At 32.0% G+C, this 21,728-nt stretch overlaps 1 protein-coding gene across 3 annotated transcripts in view; it reads left to right on the top strand.

Annotated features, from left to right (window-relative positions):
- The window catches only part of LOC134855096 (small conductance calcium-activated potassium channel protein 2-like), a 112,283-nt gene that overhangs the window by 31,785 nt on the left and 58,770 nt on the right, over window positions 1-21,728 (top strand). The window contains exons 1-3 of one of the 3 annotated variants that reach the window (XM_063871479.1): window positions 1,846-2,019; window positions 14,770-15,153; window positions 16,478-16,663. In XM_063871479.1, coding sequence (XP_063727549.1) covers window positions 1,968-2,019; window positions 14,770-15,153; window positions 16,478-16,663 — 622 coding nt within the window. In that variant the 5' untranslated portion in view covers window positions 1,846-1,967. Of the gene's footprint in view, window positions 1-1,845; window positions 2,020-12,274; window positions 12,322-14,769; window positions 15,154-16,477; window positions 16,664-21,728 lie in introns of those variants that run through there. The other 2 variants (XM_063871481.1, XM_063871480.1) reach the window with 2 other exon arrangements.

Raw genomic sequence — 21,728 nt, 5'->3', positions numbered from 1 at the left:
ATTATTATTAACGGGAAAAAATGAATCGTCGGATTTGTACTAGCTAATAAAAAACCCGTGGAAGACAGGCCTGGACAGTTTCTTAGAAAACCAGGAACCTGACGGATTTGCAAAACTTTGGATACAAAATTGTGTATTTTTTCGACGATTGCATGAAGTCGCATAATCGTTTCTATGCTCAAACAAACTTTTTCCGAAAAGATTTGTTTTTGCATGTAAATTGTTAAAAATTTGTCTATAACGTACTCAAATTACAATCAGTGTTAGTTTGATGCCACATATAATTTTAGTTTGTGAACGCGTCCAAAAGCAGCCTGTTCAAAAACGAAGGTTAAGTCATTCTGGCCACATAAAAAATATCATTTTTAAGTTATCTTTTTGGGTGAATTGTTGTAGTTTAATTTAAACAGCAATTTCCAAAAGACGAGTTATCGCTGAGATTCTTGCCATTTCACATGCGAGTTTTCGTAATGCCTAAACTTTTTCGGACTTGTTTTTTAAATTGCTTGCAAATTTAGATACGCTTAAGTACTCACTTGGAATTCCAGGCCTGCTTACTGGCGAAAAGTGCTTAAAACCAATCTGAACTTTTCTGAGTATTTCAGAAAATTCAAAGCAAAACTTAGACGTGTTTTTTTTCATCATCATTCTCCTGTTACATCATCATTCTCAGTTGTTTCTATTTCACATCAGCTGATGTTGTTTTTATACTCTTCGCTTGTTTTGTTCTAATTACGCGCATTGATAAAACTACAATTACAATCGATCATCATCAGTTTCTATTCATTTTTTTTACCTGTAGAAAATGACTATTTCATTCAAAAAATTGCTAAAATTGATAAGGGAGATGTCGCTGTATATTAAAAAATACCAAAAGGAGGACCAAAAGAGTAATTTTTGGTGGCTAGAGAATCAATTATTTCAAAAATGGGCGGGGTCATCATAATTTTTTTCTGATCAGTCTCAAACTAATTATCAGTCAAAAAAACGAAATTATTTTAGAAAAAATTGTTTTCCTTTTTGTTTATTTGTTATTCATTTTATTAAACCATCACTTTTAATTTATGCCCAGTTTTTTCACGTTCTGCATGTTTTAATAGTTGTCTTAATGCCTCGCTCGGTTCTTTCTTCAAAACTGTTTCCACATTAAAGAGGCTTAGAAATTACCTCAATTTGAAAACAAATGGTCACAAAAGAAATCGAAAACAAAATAAATTATTTTTGACATTCAGAGTAGGCAACGAAAAACCAGCCGCTTTGACTTACGTTGCTTCTATTTACATTTTTATTATCACATAAAACGTGAGGTGGTAAAAACGTTTCGTATTGAATGGGAAGTTAGTTTACACAATCAACTGAAAAAAATAATCATGCTTGGGAGTTATAAAAAATTGAGATAAAAAAGTTTTCATTTGTTAGTTAACTTAGAATGTTTCCTTTTCCTGTTTTGTTTATCACTTTCTAAAAAAGTTAAACGTTTATTTTTTTTTTTTTCAACCGCGTTCGATTGTTCCATCAAAAACACTCCTAACAAACCGTTCGGAACTTTCTCGTTTCTTTTTTAAATTTAGTTAAAAAGGAAACTAGAAAATTTTTTCCTTCAAGTTTAAAAAAAAACCTGTTAAGCAAAATAGAGAAATTAAAGCGCTCAATATTCATTGTTGTTCCATGGAAAAATTGTTATCCCAATTTCATCAAGGCCCAAATTGGCGAAACTGCTTTGTAAAAAAGAATCCATTATTAAAATTTTTCTTTTGTTTTGAGATACCAAAAAGAATCTGTTTTGCTTAGTTCAAGTATCATTACTTTAATGAGAATCTTTTCAATATCCAAGTCGACATTTCTTTTATTTGTTTGTCCTGAGCGAAGCAATTTCGCTTTGAGCGTTATTCACAATCTCATTCACCGACAAAACAAAACAGTTGAGGAAATAGAACTGAAGATTGGAAATTGATATTGTAAATAAAATGTCTGTGAGCCCAAAAACAAAACTGATGGTAGTCGGAGAAGAAAGCTCCGGTAAGTTTTTTTTTCAAAAATTGTGATAATCAAAATTATTTTTTCAACAAACCAAATATTAAACGCGGAGAAGAAAGCTCCGGTAAGTTTGTTTTCCAAAAATTGTGATAATCAAAATTGTTTTTTCAACAAACCAAATATTAAACGCGGAGAAGAAAGCTCCGGTAAGTTTGTTTATCAAAAATTGTGATAATCATCATTATTTTTTCAACAAACCAAATATTAAACGCGGAGAAGAAAGCTCCGGTAAGTTTGTTTTTCAAAAATTGTGATAATCAAAATTGTTTTTTCAACAAACCAAAAATTAAACGCGGAGAAGAAAGCTCCGGTAAGTTTGTTAATCAAAAATTGTGATAATCATCCTTATTTTTTCAACAAACCAAACATTAAACGCTGAGAAGAAAGCTCTGGTAAGTTTTTTTTTCAAAAATTGTGATAATCATCATAATTTTTTCAACAAACCAAAAATTAAACGCTGAGAAGAAAGCTCCGGTAAGTTTTTCTTTTTCAAAAATTGTGATAATCATAATTACTTTTTCAACAAACCAAAAATTAAACGCGGAGAAAAAAGCTCCGGTAAATTTTTTTTTTCAAAAAAAGTTATAATCATCATTATTTTTTTCAGCAAACCAAAAATTAAACGCGGAGAAAAAAGCTCCGATAAGTTTGTCTTTCAAAAGTTGTGATAATCATAATTACTTTTTCAACAAACCAAACATTAAACGCGGAGAAGAAAGCTCCGGTAAGTTTGTTTTTCAAAAATTGTGATAATCATCATTATTTTTTCAACAAACCAAAAATTAAACGCTGAGAAGAAAGCTCCGGTAAGTTTTTTTTTTTTTTTCAAAAATTGTGATAATCATAATTACTTTTTCAACAAACCAAAAATTAAACGCGGAGAAGAAAGCTCCGGTAAATTTTTTTTTTCAAAAATTGTTATAATCATCATTTTTTTTCAACAAACCAAAAACAACGCGGAGAAAAAAGCCCCGGTAAGTTTGTTTTTCAAAAATTGTGATAACCATCAATATTTTCTCAACAAACCAAAAGATAACTGCAGAGAAGAAATTTCCGGTAAGTTTATTTTCGAAATTTGTGATTTTTAGCAACACTGGCAACGAACCAAAAACTAAATACCGGGGAGAGGGGCGCGGACAATGTTTTTTTTTGATAAGCCGGGATCATTTTTTTTTGCAATAACTAATTCCAATAACCATCCCTGAATTTTTCTACATGCGCTCATTGTAATTTGTTTTCAGTCTAGTCATAACTACTCATCGTAAAAAAAAAACCAAAAAGATATCCTGGTTTGGCAAAAAAATCAATTTTCCCCCACCCCTCTTCTTGCGTTGACCTCCATAGACCAAAATTGGTAATCATACAGTTTCATAAACTAAGAACGATGTTTTTAAGAACGTGTTTCTAGTTTAGGCATAAAATTCGATGTGTTGAAAAAAAAGATCAACTTTTAATAAAAAAAAGCTACTCATACAGTTTCCATAGATGCGAAAACGAAAACATCTCCAATAATTCCGAAATTGCGTCAATTTTGTTCAGCCGCAAACCAAAATTGTACACAAATAAACTATTTCCAAAAAAAAGTATTTTTTTTGTGTGCATAACGTAGTCCTGTATACACAAAAACTGATTTTTTTTCTGGATAACTTTTTTCAAAAAGGCTAAAAACTCCTATTTGTTTTGTATGACTTGTTATGTTTGCTTTAATCAATGTCTGTTTATATAAAATTTCACATGTTATTCACAATTTTAAATTATTCATCATCATGGAAAATTTTTTGCTGCCATCTCTAAAAGATTGATGCTTTCAGAATTTTTTTTTGTGAATGAAAACTCAGCTACAAAACGATGTCGTTTCCAATGCTTTTGATTCAATTTTCTGTACTTGTGAAATTGCATGAAAAGCGTTCGGTTAGCGCTTTTCCATATATGAAAACTGTTTGGTCAACCCGGGTCCTCGGAGCTTTGCTTCAATTGACCAATTGTTAATTAGCTATTCAAGATATATACGTGTTTTACTTTCGTTGCTTTTTTTCGAGTTGAACCAATTGAAAACAACCAATAAATCAGGTTATAACTTTCGCAAATCTGCAAAAATCTACCAATTTAAACTGTTTCTTGAAGGTTCGATTTCATTTTGAATCCATACATTTTGTTGGTTTTTGCTACATTCAGAACTTTGTGAAGGTTTATTTTGAAAACATCTGGTAATTAATCAGTTTAAAGTTTTGTCAGTATTGGTAAGAAGAAAAGCTTAGCGAACATCATTATAGGCAAAATGACAAAATTACAATTCGAAACAAATTGTTGCTGCAATTCTCTCGAAAGCCGCTGAAGCCTAGAAGAAATTAGCTTGTTTTTGAGCAGATAATCGTCGTTTTTCACGGTGACTGGTCTTTTAGCAGTTGTGTCGAGTTTCATAACAATGTAAAAAAACTACAGCAAAGTTGCTCGGCGTTTCAAATTTTGCTTACCAAAACTTGTTTGTGAAAACCCGCATTTTCCGCACTATAAATTGGGCAAAAAATTGAAATTTTAAGTACTCAAAAAAGCAAAACTTAGAAACTAGAGCAGCGCGACCAAAATTGACTATATTTCGAGCAGCGCAACCAAGATTGACTATGTTTCGAGCAGCGCGACCAAAACTGACTATTTTTTGAGCAGCGCGAACAAAAATGACTTGGCTTACAGCGGCGCAACAAAAGTTCTTTGTGTTTCGAGCAGCGCGACCAAAAATTACTCTGTTTCGAGAAGCGCGACCAAACTAGGCTTTTTAAAAACTGAAAAAAATTACCGAAAACTAATAGGCACATATTCTAATTGGGATGCCCTTGTTTTAATCAGTTTCTCCCGGATTATAAAATAACTTGATTGCGTTGCCCAAACGACCTTCCCGAATTAAAAAAAATCCTACTTGGCTTAAAACAATGGGATAAAGACAAGTTTTTGATTTTTTTTTTGCATTTTTTGGTGAGAAAAAAAATTGCAGGCCACAATTTAGCAAAAAAAAAACAAGCGACGAAAAATTGTAGCATAACCAAAATGACAAAAAACACTGATCATAGAAACTTACAGTTGTGAAACTAGCATTTTACACGACCAGAAAATTGTCTGATAACTCTACGCCTAGCATTTTTTCGCAGTGTGAATTTATGTGACTAGCATTTTTTCGCAGAGTAAAAAAGAAAGAATAGCATTTCCTCTTCATTTGAAAACTCTTAATATATTTGATCGTTGTTTTATGATTTTGGACTCAATTTTGAACACAATAACGAAAGGTTTTCTCATTTCAAAAAAGTCGAAAGTCAATGGCTAGAATTACACAGCGTGAATTACTGTTATAAATTCCTTGATAAAAAAAATCAAAATTTTGTGTACGGCTAGATTTTTTTTTGAAAGGTTGGAAGGTTTGTAATTTTCGCGGCCTTTTTTGACAGACTTGCAAACCAAAATACCTAAAAAAAATCTGATTCACACTAAGAATACAATCTGATTTTTGTTACTTTCGTGCAAAATAAGGAGCCTGGGTTGCGTTATAGCAAAAATCAAAATTGCTTTGTATTACTTGAAAATAATATTAGATTATTCTAGTCACTCTGTGAGGTGGGTAGAACAAAACGTCATTACGTCTGCTTAGCCCCAATAAGCCAAAAGATTTCATCTCTGGAGTTTCTTGTAAGCGATTATATTGAATTTTCTTTGTTTGTCTTTGAAGAAAAAAATCAAAAATAATGATTTATAATCATTTATAGAAAAACATATTTTGTTTCGGAGAAACTTCAAACAATGCAGTATAGTTAAAATTTAACAGTTGCTTTGGCTTATTACAAGTTACATCAGATGAAACAAGATTTTTGAAAAAATTTTAAATTTTTATATTTTTTGCTGGTCTATATATTCTCTCATTAAGCCGTTATAGGTCCCTAAGCCGTTCCTCCAGCATATGACTCTCCCCTCACGTTCTTTCGTTTACAATCCCCCCGTAAATGTAATACGTTTATCCAACCAGAACGGATATTCATGGTTAAGAAATGGGTATTAATTGAAAAAAGTTGTGAAAAATGTTGTCATAATAATCTATTAATGTTGCACACTTAGACCATGAAATCAGTTTTATTGTCGTTATGATCGATTATTTTTGCACAAACAAAACCCATTTTGGTTGATTAAAATCCATTTCAAATCCATTTAAATTGGTTATAATGGATTAGAATCCCTATGTTTTTTGCAAAATTATTTGCAAAATTTCCAATATTTTCTGCTATACTTACGGTCCGTTGGCAAAAATTTTGACAACACTTTTCATTACAAAAGACTTTCATCGATGAAACTCCGGTGCTGGTTGGATGAATGTAAGACATAACGATACAGTTAAGTTTTGATTGATAAAATTTTTAAACTTTTAACAAAACTGGGCCGTTTCATCATTTTTTCTTTTTCGATGATAGAATTATAAAAAAATTTTAAAAGTGTTTGCGTTTGAACGCTAAGTTCTATAAAAAAAAATCCGGCGGCAGCGAACATTTCATACTTTAATCAAATGATATATGGATTGTAATCAGCGCTGTTTTTATTAATCGTGCTACGGGGTCAGATAACTAGGCAAACAAATTACTTAGCAGAAAAAGCTTGGAAACTTATGTAAGTTGCTCCATTTGATCATTTGTGGTTAGAAAATACAATTCCCGAGCTGTTATCAATTTTAAAGTGGCGTCCTGTTTAATAAATGAACTGAACTTAAACATTGGTTTTGAGTTTTCAAGTTACAGAGTTTTTTTTTGATTTACAGGAATTTCATGATCTACTCGAAGTATCAAATTGGACTGGGCATAACCACCAAATGCAATAAATCTTTCTTGTTACATCGTAACGTGGTCGGAACAAAAAAGTACTCGGTGCGTTCCGCCCGGCTAAGAAAAGACTTTTGTTTAAGTAGAAAATGCTAAGCCAGCAAATCTTCATGGAAGTTTGGCCTCTCAACGTCTTAAAACATAGCGGTATTGTAATTTAAAATACTTTGATGTTAGATATTCCGGAGCCAACTTAAAAGCCGGGGTTCTGCTTTTAAACGCAACTATAAACAGCTTTTTAATTGTCTAAAAAAGGTTTTCAGCTTTGAAGCGACAACTAGTTTGCTATTTAAATATACGCAATCTAATTATTCCACAAGCTTAAAATAGTTTTAAGCCGAACACAAGAATTTTATACATTTTACCTTATTAGTTCGACACAAGCACTTCGTGCTTTCACTGCTTTCTTTTTTCGAGTTTTTTTTTATAAATTTAAGTTCAATTTTTTCCTCTGAAAACAATAAAAAAAAATTGTTTCGTTGGTTACGTTGGTTAGTACAACGCCATAAATTGCACGACAGAACAAGACAGTTTTGATCGGACCATTAAATTTTTGATCAACTGTTTTCAGTCTCCAGTTTCTGTTTTTATTGCTAAAAACGCATACTTTTTGACTTCACTAAAAGTTTTTTTACAAGTGTTCTTAATTTTTTGGTGATCAAAAACCTGAAGCTAGGAGGAGTCCTCGATAACGCGACTGACTTACGATTACGCAGCCTCACCTCCAAAAACTTCCTGTTTTAAACAGTTTTTTGAGTGTTTTTTTTTTTCAGCTGAATAGAAGAACGATTATTGCAGTTCCATTGTTGTTTCTCGGCAATTTTAGTTTCTTTTTTATGATTTTTTGTTTAAGATAAGACTTAACGATTGTTGCAGTTCCATTGTTGTTTCTCGGCAAACTTAGTTTCTTTTTTATGCTTTTTTGTTTAAGATAAGACTTGGTCATGATTAAAAACTTTGTGGTACAAATTGAGGAAGATTTGTTTTCCAAAAAATAGTATTGTGTTTGGGATTAATTTAATGGCGGAGCGTTCAGATAAAGCTGTTCTGATTTTTCTTTCAGTTACTTTTAACTTCACCTAAAAATAAAACAAAAGTAATTTTTCATGTAATGGTTTTGGCTGCAATGCGAGAATTTCTGCATCAGAGTTTTAAATCATAACATAACAAAACCTTTTTTTCCCGAAAACCACTCAAATTGTCCAATTGTTTTTTGTTTACAGAATCATGGATGATACAAAGTAGAAATCTCGGAAATTTCAAATTGGAACAGTATCACTTGTTTAAACATTTCAATTGAAAAAGCAGTTGTGGTGGCGTTGGTTGTTTCGTGATAGCGAACATCAAATTTTTTGTCAGAAAAAGTAGCTGTAGGAAACAAAAATAAAAAATGCAATCAAAGTAACTTCGGATGGCTAGAATACATTTATAGGCTGCTCATACGTTCCCTCATGTGCGAACAATGGAAAAATTTTTGCTTTGTATTATGTCATCTCAATGACCCTGACGTTTCTGAACTGATTGAATACACTATCCACGGTGAAATAGCAAGCACCAATGGAAACTTTTTGAGATATCAATTTCAAGAATTGTTTTGCAATTTTATCTTTCAGTTCAAAAAATTATCTACAGCTTCACGAAATAAAGGACGTTCAAATCGGAAGCTGATTTTTTGAAAAGAATTTCGATGAGTTTTTGCAAGTGAGATACGCCTGGCTTTTAAAAATAAGTGATCACCTGGCTTTTAAAAGTGAAATTAAATTCAGAGTAGTTATTGTGATAAATAATCACAAACCACGTAAATAAAAAAATTTTTGATTAAATTTTAGTTATAGACTAATTTTTCACAAAATGAAATACAAAAGAGAAGCAAAAAAACTGGGGCTGAAAAAAATGCAACTTATACAATAAAATATGAGTATAACAATTCAAAGAACTAAGTATTAGTACAAAAAACATCTTTTCGTTATAAACTATATAGAAATCGGAAATTGTTTCTAAATTCTATCTTGAAGCTTACAATCAAAGTCCACAATAAATGAAAAAAGAAAAACCAATGAATTTTTTCTGAACAAAACATAACTGCCGGAAAGTTTTTGAATTTCCAATTTCCTGTCAGAAACCTAAAAAAAACAGGATCAACATAGTTTTCCGGTAGGGAGACGTCCAGAAACCTTTTCTGCTGTTACGTGTTGAAACAAAACAAAGAATTTGACGCTCCTGTCAGACACAAATTTTAGAAGTCCATAGCAATCCTTGACTTCTGTCTTCAATTGCAACAGTCAGGGAAACCACTTGCCTGTCAGTAAAATTGCTTCAACAGTCATTGATTTGATAACCACACCAGAGCAAACTTCTGTGGATATAATAGTCGAGACTTATTATACGGCTCAAACTTTTAGTTTTTAAATTCATCTTTGGATTCAAGAATTTTGAATCACTGATTGCCAATTTTAAAGCAACTAAAGTTAAACTTGCGCCTCTAAAGTACTCGAAACCACAATAAGTGATCTTTCTATTGTTAAATATGAAATTAAATACGAAGTAGTGATGGAAAATCACATACCACATAAAATTAGAATCATTTTGAGCAATTTTATGTGGCAAAAGTTAAATTGATTTACAAAATTAATGACAGAAACAAAGCAATAACTGGTTCTGAAACGCGAAACTGAAACGTGCCAATGAAAAAGCGATAAAATTTTCGAATTTTGGGATCTGAAAATTTACGGTTCAATCCAAAAACAGTTGACCTTAAAAGCAAAAACAAATTGGGTAAGTTAACGAGCAAATATGTCTTGTAAAGGAGAAAAAAAGACAAATCTTTCCGTAAAACTTGCATTCTAAAACTAGGGAAACTACGAAAGATTCTGCAAACGAAACATTCGGTCTAAACTAATGTAAATCGACGCTAGGATTGAGCGTTATCAAAAAAACATGTCTTTCAATCGAACAGCAAATGCCGGCTTTTTTTAAAAATTTTTATCGAAAACTACCCAGCGACAATGACAAAAACTTGTGGGGACTTTTTGATTTTCCCACTCTGAAAATGCCTAGAAGAGTTAAGAAAAAGCTATGAAAATTCAATTATTTTGAAATAACTTAAAAAAATTTCTTTGATTTTTTCCAGAACTAGAAAATTCCGTTGTAAAGCGCCAAACACAAGCGCGCATTTAAATGTTTTCGAGGGCATTACGATGCCAAACTGTGCATTCTGTGCATTGTAAACGGATTTCGCAACAGTTCAAATCAGATCTGTCGCAGAATCCGAAACATTGCTACATTTCTTTGATCTTCTTCGCTGTTTTGGATTCCAGACACAAATACTTGAAACATTGCACCGCTCAAAATGGCTCCAAATATATGCGAATTTGCGGAATCCGCAACTGTATTTGCGGAATCCAGAACAGTTTGTGGAATTCACAAACAAACAAGAAATTTGTATAGTTTCATTGAGCTGTTGCGGAATCCGCAACTGTGAGCGGAATCCGCAAATTGTAAGTGGAATCTTAAATTTGCGGATTTCCCTTAAATTTAGCGGTTTCCACTAACTTTTTGCGAAATCCACTTACAGTTGCGGAATCCAGAAACTAGCTATATTTGCTTTTTTCGGAATCCGCAACAAAACAAATATGCCGAAAAAAGTTACGTTACAGGTATTTGTACGCGGAATCCACCAAACTTTTGAAATCCACTTACATTTTGGAATACGTCTAAAAACTCGTCTCTGAAGTCCAGGAACATACTGATACAAAATTGTACGCCTCTTCAATGCACTGTTTGGCCTCGTAATGGAGAGTCAACCAAAAACAGCGCTGTTTGCTCGCCATCTCTATCAAATATTTGTAAACTCCACATTTGATAATTTTGCAGCTATTTGACTTGATTGCTAAAAAGGTTGTTTCAGTTACCCAAAAGAATGTCCCAAAACATAGAACCTATAACAGTAACCTGAAAACGTTGAAATAACGATAAACAAAAAAAAACATTTCAAAAAATTTTATGAAAATGTTTTCGACGTTACTGCTCAGTTTTCAAAATTCAGAGTTTTTTATCGCTTCAATCTGTATCAAAACAATCAACAATCAATACACTTCAAATTTGAACGTCTTTTTAAATAGGAAACTGCATTATTGATATCAGGTTTTTCAAATAACTCAAATAAACGTGGAAAAATTGATTTCATGAAAATATTTTTTTTTTCTCGAATTTTCCGACCTATTTGTATGTTAGTTTGTTGTGAAAGAACATAAAACAATCTAATTAAGTTACATTTTTTGAAAAATAGACAGAAAAATCAAAAGCATTGTTCTGAACGTTTTAATAATGTTTTTGTAACTCATGACAAAATTCCATTCAAAATTTTTATAGACTTAATTTTGATTCTTAAATTTTTACTTTCTTTTCAGGCTGTTGCCTTTTTTATTTTTTGTGTTTGAACTCTAATTGTTAGAGAATTTTGTTATTAGGCAGTTGTGATTGAAGTTGTTTTGTTTCGAGTAGAAAATTTTTTGGCCCATTTACAATTTCATCGTGCCGCATTTTGTTAACTTCGAACATTCGTCGTTCACTTATTTTGAGTTAATTAAATAATTGGTTAATTTTACCATCAAACTGCAAAGCTGGTGTATCTGAAAACAAACCTGGTTTTTTACTTAAAGCAATCAGATTGCAATAACGTTGAAAGTTAGCGATGAATTTTAAATTTAGTTTTCTCTAACGCCTGCGAGTAAGACGGTCTTAAGTGTTTGATTTTCCCGAAAAACAATAAACCTTTTCAACTAAAACAGTTGTCTCTGTGGCTCTAAATTGGTAAGCGTTTTCAACAACAAAAACATAAAAACTAGTTCTTTCTATTCCTATTTAGCCTACATTAGCTTGCATTGGCCTACAGAAAAGAAAAAAGTGATTCAAAAAAGGCTGAAGTCATTTTGCAGTTCATGAAAAAGCATCATCAACCAATTTCTGGCTAATTTAGTGGAAAAATAATTCTGCTTGAAAATATTTATTTTGCTTATCTTATTTTTCCAAAAAAAATATCAAGTTTTGTTTCATCCAGTAAATTAATGAAAAACCTGTAAACTGCTGTTTTAATGTGGTAAAAAATTGCGTTCTAATTTTGATGCCTTCTCTGTAAAAATGATTTTGGTTAATGTTTTTAAAAAAAATTTTGCCTCGACTTCAAATGTTTGTATATGCAACGGTGATTGAAAATTAGAACAAATTTCTTTACTGAAACCAAAAAAAAAAACAATTTTGAAAACTGAAAACGTAGCGTAATTTTTGACATTACAAAAAATGAGCTGAAAAATGCATTAGTTTTCTTAAAATGGCGCTCTGTTAAGTTGTTACGACCAATAATTTGCGCTACAAAAATCAATTACTTTTCTAACTCTCCACTTCATTTCCGTTATTCATTCTTTCTACTTTACAGGTAAGCAATTTATTTTTTGCTCTTTTTTTTCTTGTTAGATATTTTGTGTTTTTGAACACGTTTGGAAATAAAACTAGAAATTTTAAAAATTGAATTAAAAACTTACAAACAAAAAGCAATAATTTCAAAACTTTGACCAATAGTTTCGCATGCAGAAAAAAATTTTCAGTTATTTTGGCAATTAATTACAATTGTTTGAAATTTGTTGATTACTGTTTAACTTACAAAACCTGACGACTACCAGGAAAGTAATGTTTTATCAAAAGATAAAGCATAGCTATCAATATATCAACGATAAATAATTTGAAAAACAGTGTTTTTTTCCGGGTTGACCGAAAATGCTAGTCACAAATTTTTCATGCAATTACATAAGTACTGAAAAATGCATAAAATGTCTATCATTAGCGTTTTCTGTTATATGACTAGCCTTTTCCTATGAACCAAATTTCACTTTTTTTTGTATAATATCTCATTTTTTCTTTTGTGGCCGAATACAAGTGAAAGAAACCAAGGTTTACTCGAAACCAGAGTCACCAAAGGTTTGATCGTCTTACGTTTACAATGCATTGGAAACGAAATGCATTGTATGACTGATTTCATACACAAATCATATAATAAAAACATCAAACTTTTAAATGTTGGTGAAAGGTTTCAAAGACGATTGTTTTCAAAGTTTGATCTTTTATTGTATCAGACATAAATCCAGACATTCATAAATATGCCATAAAAGAGAATTAAGAGTTTCAGCGTTCTTTTTGAAAAAACAGAGAAATACAGAGAAACATTTTACAGAGAAATGTATATCTGGAAATTTTATGATAAGCTTTTTTTGAAAAAAAATCTTTTTTACTTAGCACTATACACTAAATTTTATGCCAAAACAAGAAAAAGTTCTTTGAAAGTTCAATAAAACCAGCTTAGCAAAATGTATGAAAATTGTATGATTTGTATGATCATAGATTTAATTTATAGAATTTTTTGAGCAGCATTTTTGGTCTATGGAGGTCCACACGGGTTATGTCGTTTTTTAAGGCGTGATATATTGATTTTAATAAAAACATTGAGACATTAGGGTTTGTATTAGTATTGAAAATCTAAATTTTTTCGAAATCGGTTTTTCTCAAAAAAGGAACCGAATTACTGACAAAAAAAAAATGAAAAAACTTAAAATTTTGCTGGCGTTCTTGACATTTTGATTTTTATTAGGATGGATTTGATAAATTTAATTCGAAAAAATTGATTTTTCGAAGTTAGATATAATAAGACCTCGACTTTTATAAGCCTGAAAAACCTCACTCGCCTTACTTGCTCGAAATGAAATTTAAACTCAAAATATTCATTTCTTTTGGATGTTTTCTATTGCTGCTCGATTCCCGACTGAAAAGACTTTGAAATAATACACCAATCGACCCAGTCCAATGACTGTTAGTGGTACCTAATTTCGCTTGAAAAAAAAACAGAAAAAACTAAACACACTCAAAGCAAAGTTTCTCCCATTTTGAGGCTAGAAACAGAAGGAGTTTTTCATGTTGTGAGGAAGATGAAATTTTTAATTTTTGATTAATTTATGTTATTTTATTTTATATAATTCGTATAATTCGTTTTCAATTCGATGAAACTTTAACTCATATTAGCAAGATATCACAATTCTAAAAGAATCCTACACCACTTTGAATTCTTCTGATCTGCAGCTTGCATGCAAAAATCTTGCAAGATCATTGCAATGTTCAGATAAAATTCTGCATTTCAAAAAAGTTCAGTGTGGCAAAATTGTTTTAGGATTTATTATAGTTCTTGCATTTTCTAAACCATCCAGAAATTTACCCAAGACTTTCCCTCTAAACATTTAAATTGCTTTTCTTGTATTCAGCATTTAAAAAAAACACAGATCAGTTAGTGGTAAAAACAACTGTAATTTACTTTCTTTCTTATTATAAACCTCATTCACTGAAAAAAATCGACCAAAAATCAAAATCTAATTATCTGCTAGAAACTACCAAAAACAATTAATTATTTGAATACCAACATCATTAAATATGTGCTTGCTTTATCTTAAAAGCTTTCTAGAATTAATTTCGAAGTCTTTTTTTGTCTCTTTTTTTTTAAACTTAAAATTACTTGCTTAAAAATTTTTGATGAGCATTCTTAACAGATATATTTCTTCTATGGCCAAAAAAAATCTTAAACACTTGTATTTGCTGAGGTCCGATTGCATTTCCAGCTAAAATTTTTTGACTCCTGTCTTGCGTAGTTTAAACATTAAATATTGAAATGACACCCATTGTTATCTTAGGCATGAAGAAAGCATAGCTTTTTTCTGAACTTTACCACTTTACCGCTCTGAAGAGAAATAAGCTACGCGTTAACAGTGCGATGATTTTCATTTTTAGCTTTTCGTTGTTGTTCTTAAATTTTGAGCCTGCGTGCAAAAATGCTTTTTGTTTTCAGAAGAAAGAGACGAAAGCTTCAATAGGTTAAGCACCGATACTTACATTGGAAAACGAGGCGTCACCCTCAAAGCTGCATCTATGGACAACCCATCAAACTTGGATTCAAATCCGAGCGAAATTGACCCCGTACCCAGCAAAACAGCCAGCGCTGTAGGGCTAGTTGCCGGATACAGTCCTGGTCAGGCCAAAAGAGTCTCTTCTGAATTTTTGGACCCAAATTTGACCCCCATGCCGTCCCCCTCTCCATCATATGTGCACCAAGATGGGAACGAAAACCGACACTTGCGTAACACGACCAATCCATATGCTCCATTGGTCAAGTCTAAAACTGTGTCGTGCGGGTCATCGCTGTATAACAAAAACCCAAAGCTGAAAAATTTTGGTGAGTACTCGACGTATTTTTTTTTTTACAAAATCATGCTAATCAGCTGAGAAAAAGTTTCAGTTTGTTTACCACTTCCCAAAACACAGAAATTTTTAACGGATCAAGAACTCGACTGGGAGAGCTTTATTTAAAGCTGAGTGTTTTTTTTTCTGGCCTCTGCGGTCAAATTAACGTGTTTTTTTTACCTCTTTAAAATCATTGGAAAATTTTTTTTTGTTGCCAGAGGATGTTTCTTTATCTTTTTTCCATGTTCAAAACTTTAGGAGGTAGGTCAACAAACCGAAGAGTCAAAAAGCCAAATTTAAAATTATCTTTTCAACAAGCCGAAAATTAGAATTGTGGTTCAACCTTATAACAGATTGTCACTATAGTGTATGCAGCTATTACGTATTTCTGATGTAATTTTGGCTTCAATGTGGCGATTGTAGAAATGGCGGTTTATTGAAAATTCTCCGGTTTTTCACTTTCAGTCGAAATGCAGGCCAAAAAAAGGCGCTCGCCTCAAAAATAGTATTTTTAGATTCTCTTGCTGGTGCGAATCTAGGAATTTCTCGAAGCGGCAGATTTTTGAGAATTTTATCGACCTTGTTTTAAGACGACGAAATTGAGCTTTCGAACGCTCCCACAAATTGAACACAAGCAGAGCGTAATTTGACAAAAAAATTTTGCACCACCGCTGGCAAATTAAAAAAAAAACCAGGTCAAAAACGGTTTTTGGGCATTTTTTGGAAAATTTATATTTAGAAAAAAAGTGTTTTTTTTTCCATGGCGCGCTCCCCCTCATTTTTATTTGATGTTGGTGCCAAAGGCACCTTTAGAAAAATTTTGGGGTCAGTCAGCCAAAAATGGATATATAAAAATAAAAATAGTACAAAGAGAAGAATTTTTGGGTCGACTGAAATTCTTCGTATTATCTCGCCAATTTATTTTATTTCACTACACGGCAAACATACATAACAGCGAAAAGGAATCATCCTTGAAAAGTACCTTGAAAAATTACTTATGCATAGCCTCCAGGGCGCTGAAATTTATTTTTTTCCACTGGGAAGAAAGTATTTCCTTTTCCTCCACATTTAAAGCCATAAAAAATATATAATATAAGCAAATCGGTACGCATCCAGGGAAGTTTAGAGGAAGAAAAAGGCTCAAATTTAATTAAATATGAATTTTTCAAGGTAGAGCACAGCTTTTATGAGTTCATTCACGACGATTTTAATCGAAATGAACAATTTGTTACGTAACTTATGTAATTTGTTACGTATGAGCTTTTTACAAAGATTTGATTAACTTCACCTGTTATGTAATTCCACTCATCATTTAGGCGTGCAAAAAACGGGAGATGGGCTTCACGAGCTTTCATTTAAAGTACCCTCTCAACCTGTCATTGCCCAGCCGATGTTTTCTAACTCAATTCAGAATGCTGGCTGTTCGCCCAGTCGAGAAGTCGGCAAAGTGAATGCTAGATTCAGGAGAGCCCCATCAAGAGCAGCATCTGAGTACATTCCAGGTAGGATAAACAGCCTCACTTTCTGAAAAACAATAACAAAGAGAAGTTGCACAAATTTGAATGAAAAGGAATCAAAGTGTAGCTTTTTTCAGGATTTGCCAAAAAAGGATATACAGAATTGCTTAAAAAGAGCAGTTCAATAATTTATAATTTAAACAGCCTTATCGGACAAAATCATATTTTTCGAAAAAATTCTCACCTTCAAGCTAAAAGTAATTCGAAATGGTTTTTTGAAGTGTTGCGATCTCTTTTTTTTGGTGTTTTATGTGTTGAAGTTAAAGGGCTGAAGCTGGACAAAAATTGCTGAAGTTGGTTTTTGTGTGTTAGAAAATCGTTGGTTATTGTGTTTTTCGGACAAAATACGAAAATATTAAGCAAAACTGAACAAATAGTAGTTTTTGACTCTCGGAAGATAGCTTGTCATATAATTTTCAGCATGCAAAAAAGGCTTATCGTAGAGTTTTCAGACATTTTTCTGTACGTATGCAAATGCAAAATGTTGTAATGATAAGAATTTTCCCAATTATAAAAATTGTATGAGAAGAATTTTTGGTCATTTCGGGTACTTGCAATAATAACAATTGCAAAAAAGGAGTTTAATAACAGGTTGCAAAAGTTTAATAAGTTCAAAAGGAGTTTAATAACATACCTAATTTTTTGACCAGAGCAATTTCCGAATTTTGTATAAAATTTGCCTGCAATTTTGAACTTGAGGCGACCTTGAGACATAATTTTTGTCTGATAAAGTGGTTTTTTTCAGGCAAAAGTTGTTTGAAATAGGCCCGTGGTTCCTTTTATATAAATTTGTCTGTCTAAATTTATTGCAACTCTCTATATGGCTTTAAAACTCAACGTATTTTTTGAAATACGGGATAAAAAATTGTTCGATCCAAGTTTTATATCCGACCTTCGAAGAAAGTGAGGAATACAAATGCCCGCGGTTACTTTTTTTTGTTCAGAACAATTCTCAAACAATTTACTGCTTTAGGCATTGATCTGGTGTTTCCCAAGCGAGTATGCTTGCATTTAACTAGTCTTTGTGCTGGAATAAAACCTAAGTTTATTGATCCGACTTTCGATACGAAAGTAACGGCATAATTGTGCTCGGGGGTTTTTTTCTTCAGACAAATTTCGACTTTTTAACTAGCTGCTTTTGACGAATTTTCTTAAACCATTCAAAAGGTTTTGTTGTCTTGAGCTTAAGTTTGAAAAAAATCTTCATCTGTGATCATTTTTTGTTAAGTTATGAGGGTTTAAAGTTTGCCATTTTGGCCAATTTATGACAATTAACGCACGATATATTTTGCGCTATTAACGCGTAAGCGGAGATTCAATTCGTCTCAGAAATCGTTCTAAGTTGGCTGAACGAATTTTATTTGTTTAATTGAATTGTTAAAAGGAGCAAAATCTATCCTTTTGTACTTCATATGGCGTGTGGTGGGATGATTTTCCCGTAAAATCCCAAATTTTAGAAAAAAAAATCGTTTCTTTTAATTAAATTTAATTTTTTTATGTTGTTACTGCCCCAAAGACCTTAAAAGGCAGTCGGAACATTCAAGGCCTCGCCTTGATACGAGTTGTCTTTTTTTCATACGCGATTTATTTATGTGAGGCAAACTATCCGCATGATTGTTCCAATTCAATTGAGGCAAGCTAATTGTCCCTATTATTGCCATAAACGACTATTAACACTTTGATCGGCCTGAAACTTCCAGATTGTCAATACTTCTTTAAAAAAATTTCGAGATCAAAAAATGGGCCATCGGAACATTCAGAGCTTTACTCTGATACGAATAGTCTTGTTTGCTACATAAAATTCCAGCCAGATATAAATGAAAACGTTAGGTGCTAGAGCTTTAAAATTTTCTGATTGCACAACTGAGGCTGTGTCATGCAGCAGAGCAATCGTTTAGAATATACTTCGAAACTTCATCAAACACAAAGTTTTTAGTAATGATTTATTTGCTCCACAAATAATCATTTTAGCAGACCTAATGTACTTCATATGCCGATTGGGGTGATGAATTTCAAAAAATCCTCAAATTAAAAAAAATCGTTTTATTTTGTTACTTTTAATTATTTCATGCTATTACTGCTACATAGAACTTAAAAGGCAGTCCGAACATTCGGGCTTCGCTCTGATACGAGCAGTCTGATTGGTTTTAAAATTAATTTTTGGAACGTTTTTAATTCCGGATACAAAGCACAAAAGCAATTCAGTCTGAAATCCAGCTGGGTCGTATTACTTATTGTTCCGACTTTCGATACGAAAGTAACGGAATATTTGTGCTCGGGGTGGGTTTTTTTTTCTTCAGACAAACTTCGACTTTTTAACTAGCCTTTTTTGACGGAATTTTTTTATATCATTCAAAAAGTATTGTTGTCCTGAGCTTAAATTTGAAAAGATTTTTTACCTGTGATTTTTTTTCGTAAAGTTATGAGGGTTTAAAGATTACATCTTTGGCTAATTTGGGACAATTAACGCGCGATATATTTCGCGCTATTAACGCGTAAGCGGAGATTTAATCCGGCTTAGAAATCGTTCCAAGTTGGTTGAAAGAAGCTTATTTGCCATAATTGATTTGTTACAAGGAGCGAAATCTATTCTTTTGTAGTTTATATGGCGTGTGGGGGGATGATTTTCATGGAAAAAGTTTCAAATTTTGGATTTTTTTTCTTTCATTTTTTACGTTTAATTTGTTAAGGATATTTATGTTATTACTGCTCCATAAACCTTAAAAGGCAATCGGAACATTCAGGGCTTCGCCTTGATACGAGCAGTCTTGTTGTATTTAACTTCTCTGACATTCTAGAAAAAAATCTATGCGAGAAAGTAACATGCGTTTGAATGAAATAGTATATGATAAGCGACCTAATTCAAACGAAATAATTGGCATGCCAACTGATACAAATGAGCAAAGTCGAAAGTTCAGAAATATTTTAGAGGTAGATTCTGCCCAAAAAAAACTACCCGTACGGGCAGAGAAAGATTTTAAATTGCATGTTTTTTTCGCCGTGTCAGGAAAAAAATCACTTAAAAGCGATTTGAAGTGGGTTTTCTAGACACTTGCTCAGGGGTCGTTTAAAATGGTATTACATAAATTTTAGTAAGTTTCAAATGAATTTTAGTGAGTCGGAAGATCCATACAAAATTATTTAATTCGTTTATTTAGACACTTAAGTAGATCCAAAATTTTCAAGAAAGACCGACTTAAATCGATATAAAATCTATCTCAGTTGCTGGATTGCACATTGTTTACCAATTTGGAATTGACTTGAAAGCAAATCAAATTGCTCCGAAACCATTTTTATCCGTTCAGATTATCATATAACTTTGTCAGGAAAAATGGAATTTAATCTTTTTAGACAGCTTGAGCAATACTTATCGCACTTTAAGCTTGGCAGCTGTTTAGCTGAATAGTAAGGGATTTGCACCTTGTTTTCCAGACAAGGAGGAACTTTTGCCATTAAACTGCCAGTTGGAATTGCAGTTTCAAAAAATTTTCTTTTTGAAAAATTAAAATTTTTGTCTCGCAAAAAGTTCTCGGGACAGTTTACTCTTGTTTTTTTTTCACCAGGCTGTAGACAAATCTTTGCGCCAACTGCTTTGGTTTATCAGTCTGACAGGGGATTAACCTCAGTTTGGAAATCACCTTAAAATGCGGTAAAATAATTTCTTGAAAGTCTCTTTTCGCCTCGACTTCGACTAAACAGGTATTGACCGCATTTTATTCACTCAAAATCATCCCGTATAACCTTCCCACATTTGATTAATTCCTTCATAAACTAATTTTTTGATATTTTTTATCAAATTGTTATCAATATCTTTTTGAATCATTGAATCGTTTCAATATCTACGTCAAAATATATCAGTTTTTACTCTATTTGATCACTAAACTTACCGTCAGAAAAATAATCAATATTAGTGTTATCTTTTTCATTTTAGTTGGCAATGTGACAGATATTGTAAAATAACTCTATCAGCTGTCTTCATAAGTATCCAAAGATTTATCTCAGGATCAGAATCATCAAAAAAATGAAAAAGTTGAAGAAAATTCAGACTGAACGAGTTTTTTCTAAGACTTTTTTCAAACAAAACATGATGAGGCAAAACTGTGCATTGGATAGGAGCACAATTTTGTATGTGTATGTTCCTGGATTCCAGAGACAAATTTTTGAACATTTTAAATTTTTGTCGGAACGATCAAAAGGATTGAAAGAACAAAAGAAAACAAAGGGAGCATCCTTGTTACGGAATCCGCTAACAATTCATGAAATTCACAGTTTGGCCTCGTAATGAACTTTTCAGAGAACATTTCAAGTTGAAGTTTAAGTTAGAGTCAAAAATGCAACAAAGACTTTAGCAACTTGAAGGCTAAGGTTTCGTCTGTTAGCATTATAAACTAATGAACAAAATGAGTCTTGTACCCAACATTAACTGTTTTGGTGGTTTTCATAATCCGATTTTTGGAAAGCTGTACTTTTTAGATTAATTGAAACAAAAATTTTTTTTTAGAAAATAATTTGAATGGTCTGTTTAATTTTAAAAACAAATTTCAAAGATTTTAGGCTATTGAAACAGTGAATAGAACGATTGTGAAAAAAAAACGATACTTTAAAGCTGACTTCAACCCTTTTTTCTCAAGATTTGACCCTCGAAACTTATTGTCAAAATGATGAGAATTACAATGAAACAAGATTCAGCTGTCAGTCAAAGAAGTTTTTTTTTGGATGCGAGACTGGTGATAACAGCATCAATCCAGAACTTTATGGTTTTTTTCATGAAATAGCTTTTTTTGGAAGATAATTGGCCGTTTTTTTTTTCGAAAAGTCATCAATATCATGAAAAAATGTTCAAGAAAAATTGCGCACTGATGAGAATTGAGAATCTTGGGATTAATAAAATTGGAGGTGAATTTCTGCCCAATATAACAACGCTATCATCATTAGATGCAAACAGTTTTGTTAGATAAAAACAATTACCACAAATTAATGACCTAGTTTAAATGCTTTTTTGTTAGATCAAAACAATTACAACAAATTGATGACCTAATTTAAAAACTTT

The sequence above is a fragment of the Symsagittifera roscoffensis genome, chromosome 10 (assembly GCF_963678635.1).
Source record: "Symsagittifera roscoffensis chromosome 10, txSymRosc1.1, whole genome shotgun sequence".
NCBI classification, from domain to species: Eukaryota; Metazoa; Xenacoelomorpha; order Acoela; family Convolutidae; genus Symsagittifera; species Symsagittifera roscoffensis.
The sequence above is the reverse complement of the archived record's forward strand: the minus strand, read 5'-3'. Positions and strand labels throughout refer to the sequence as shown.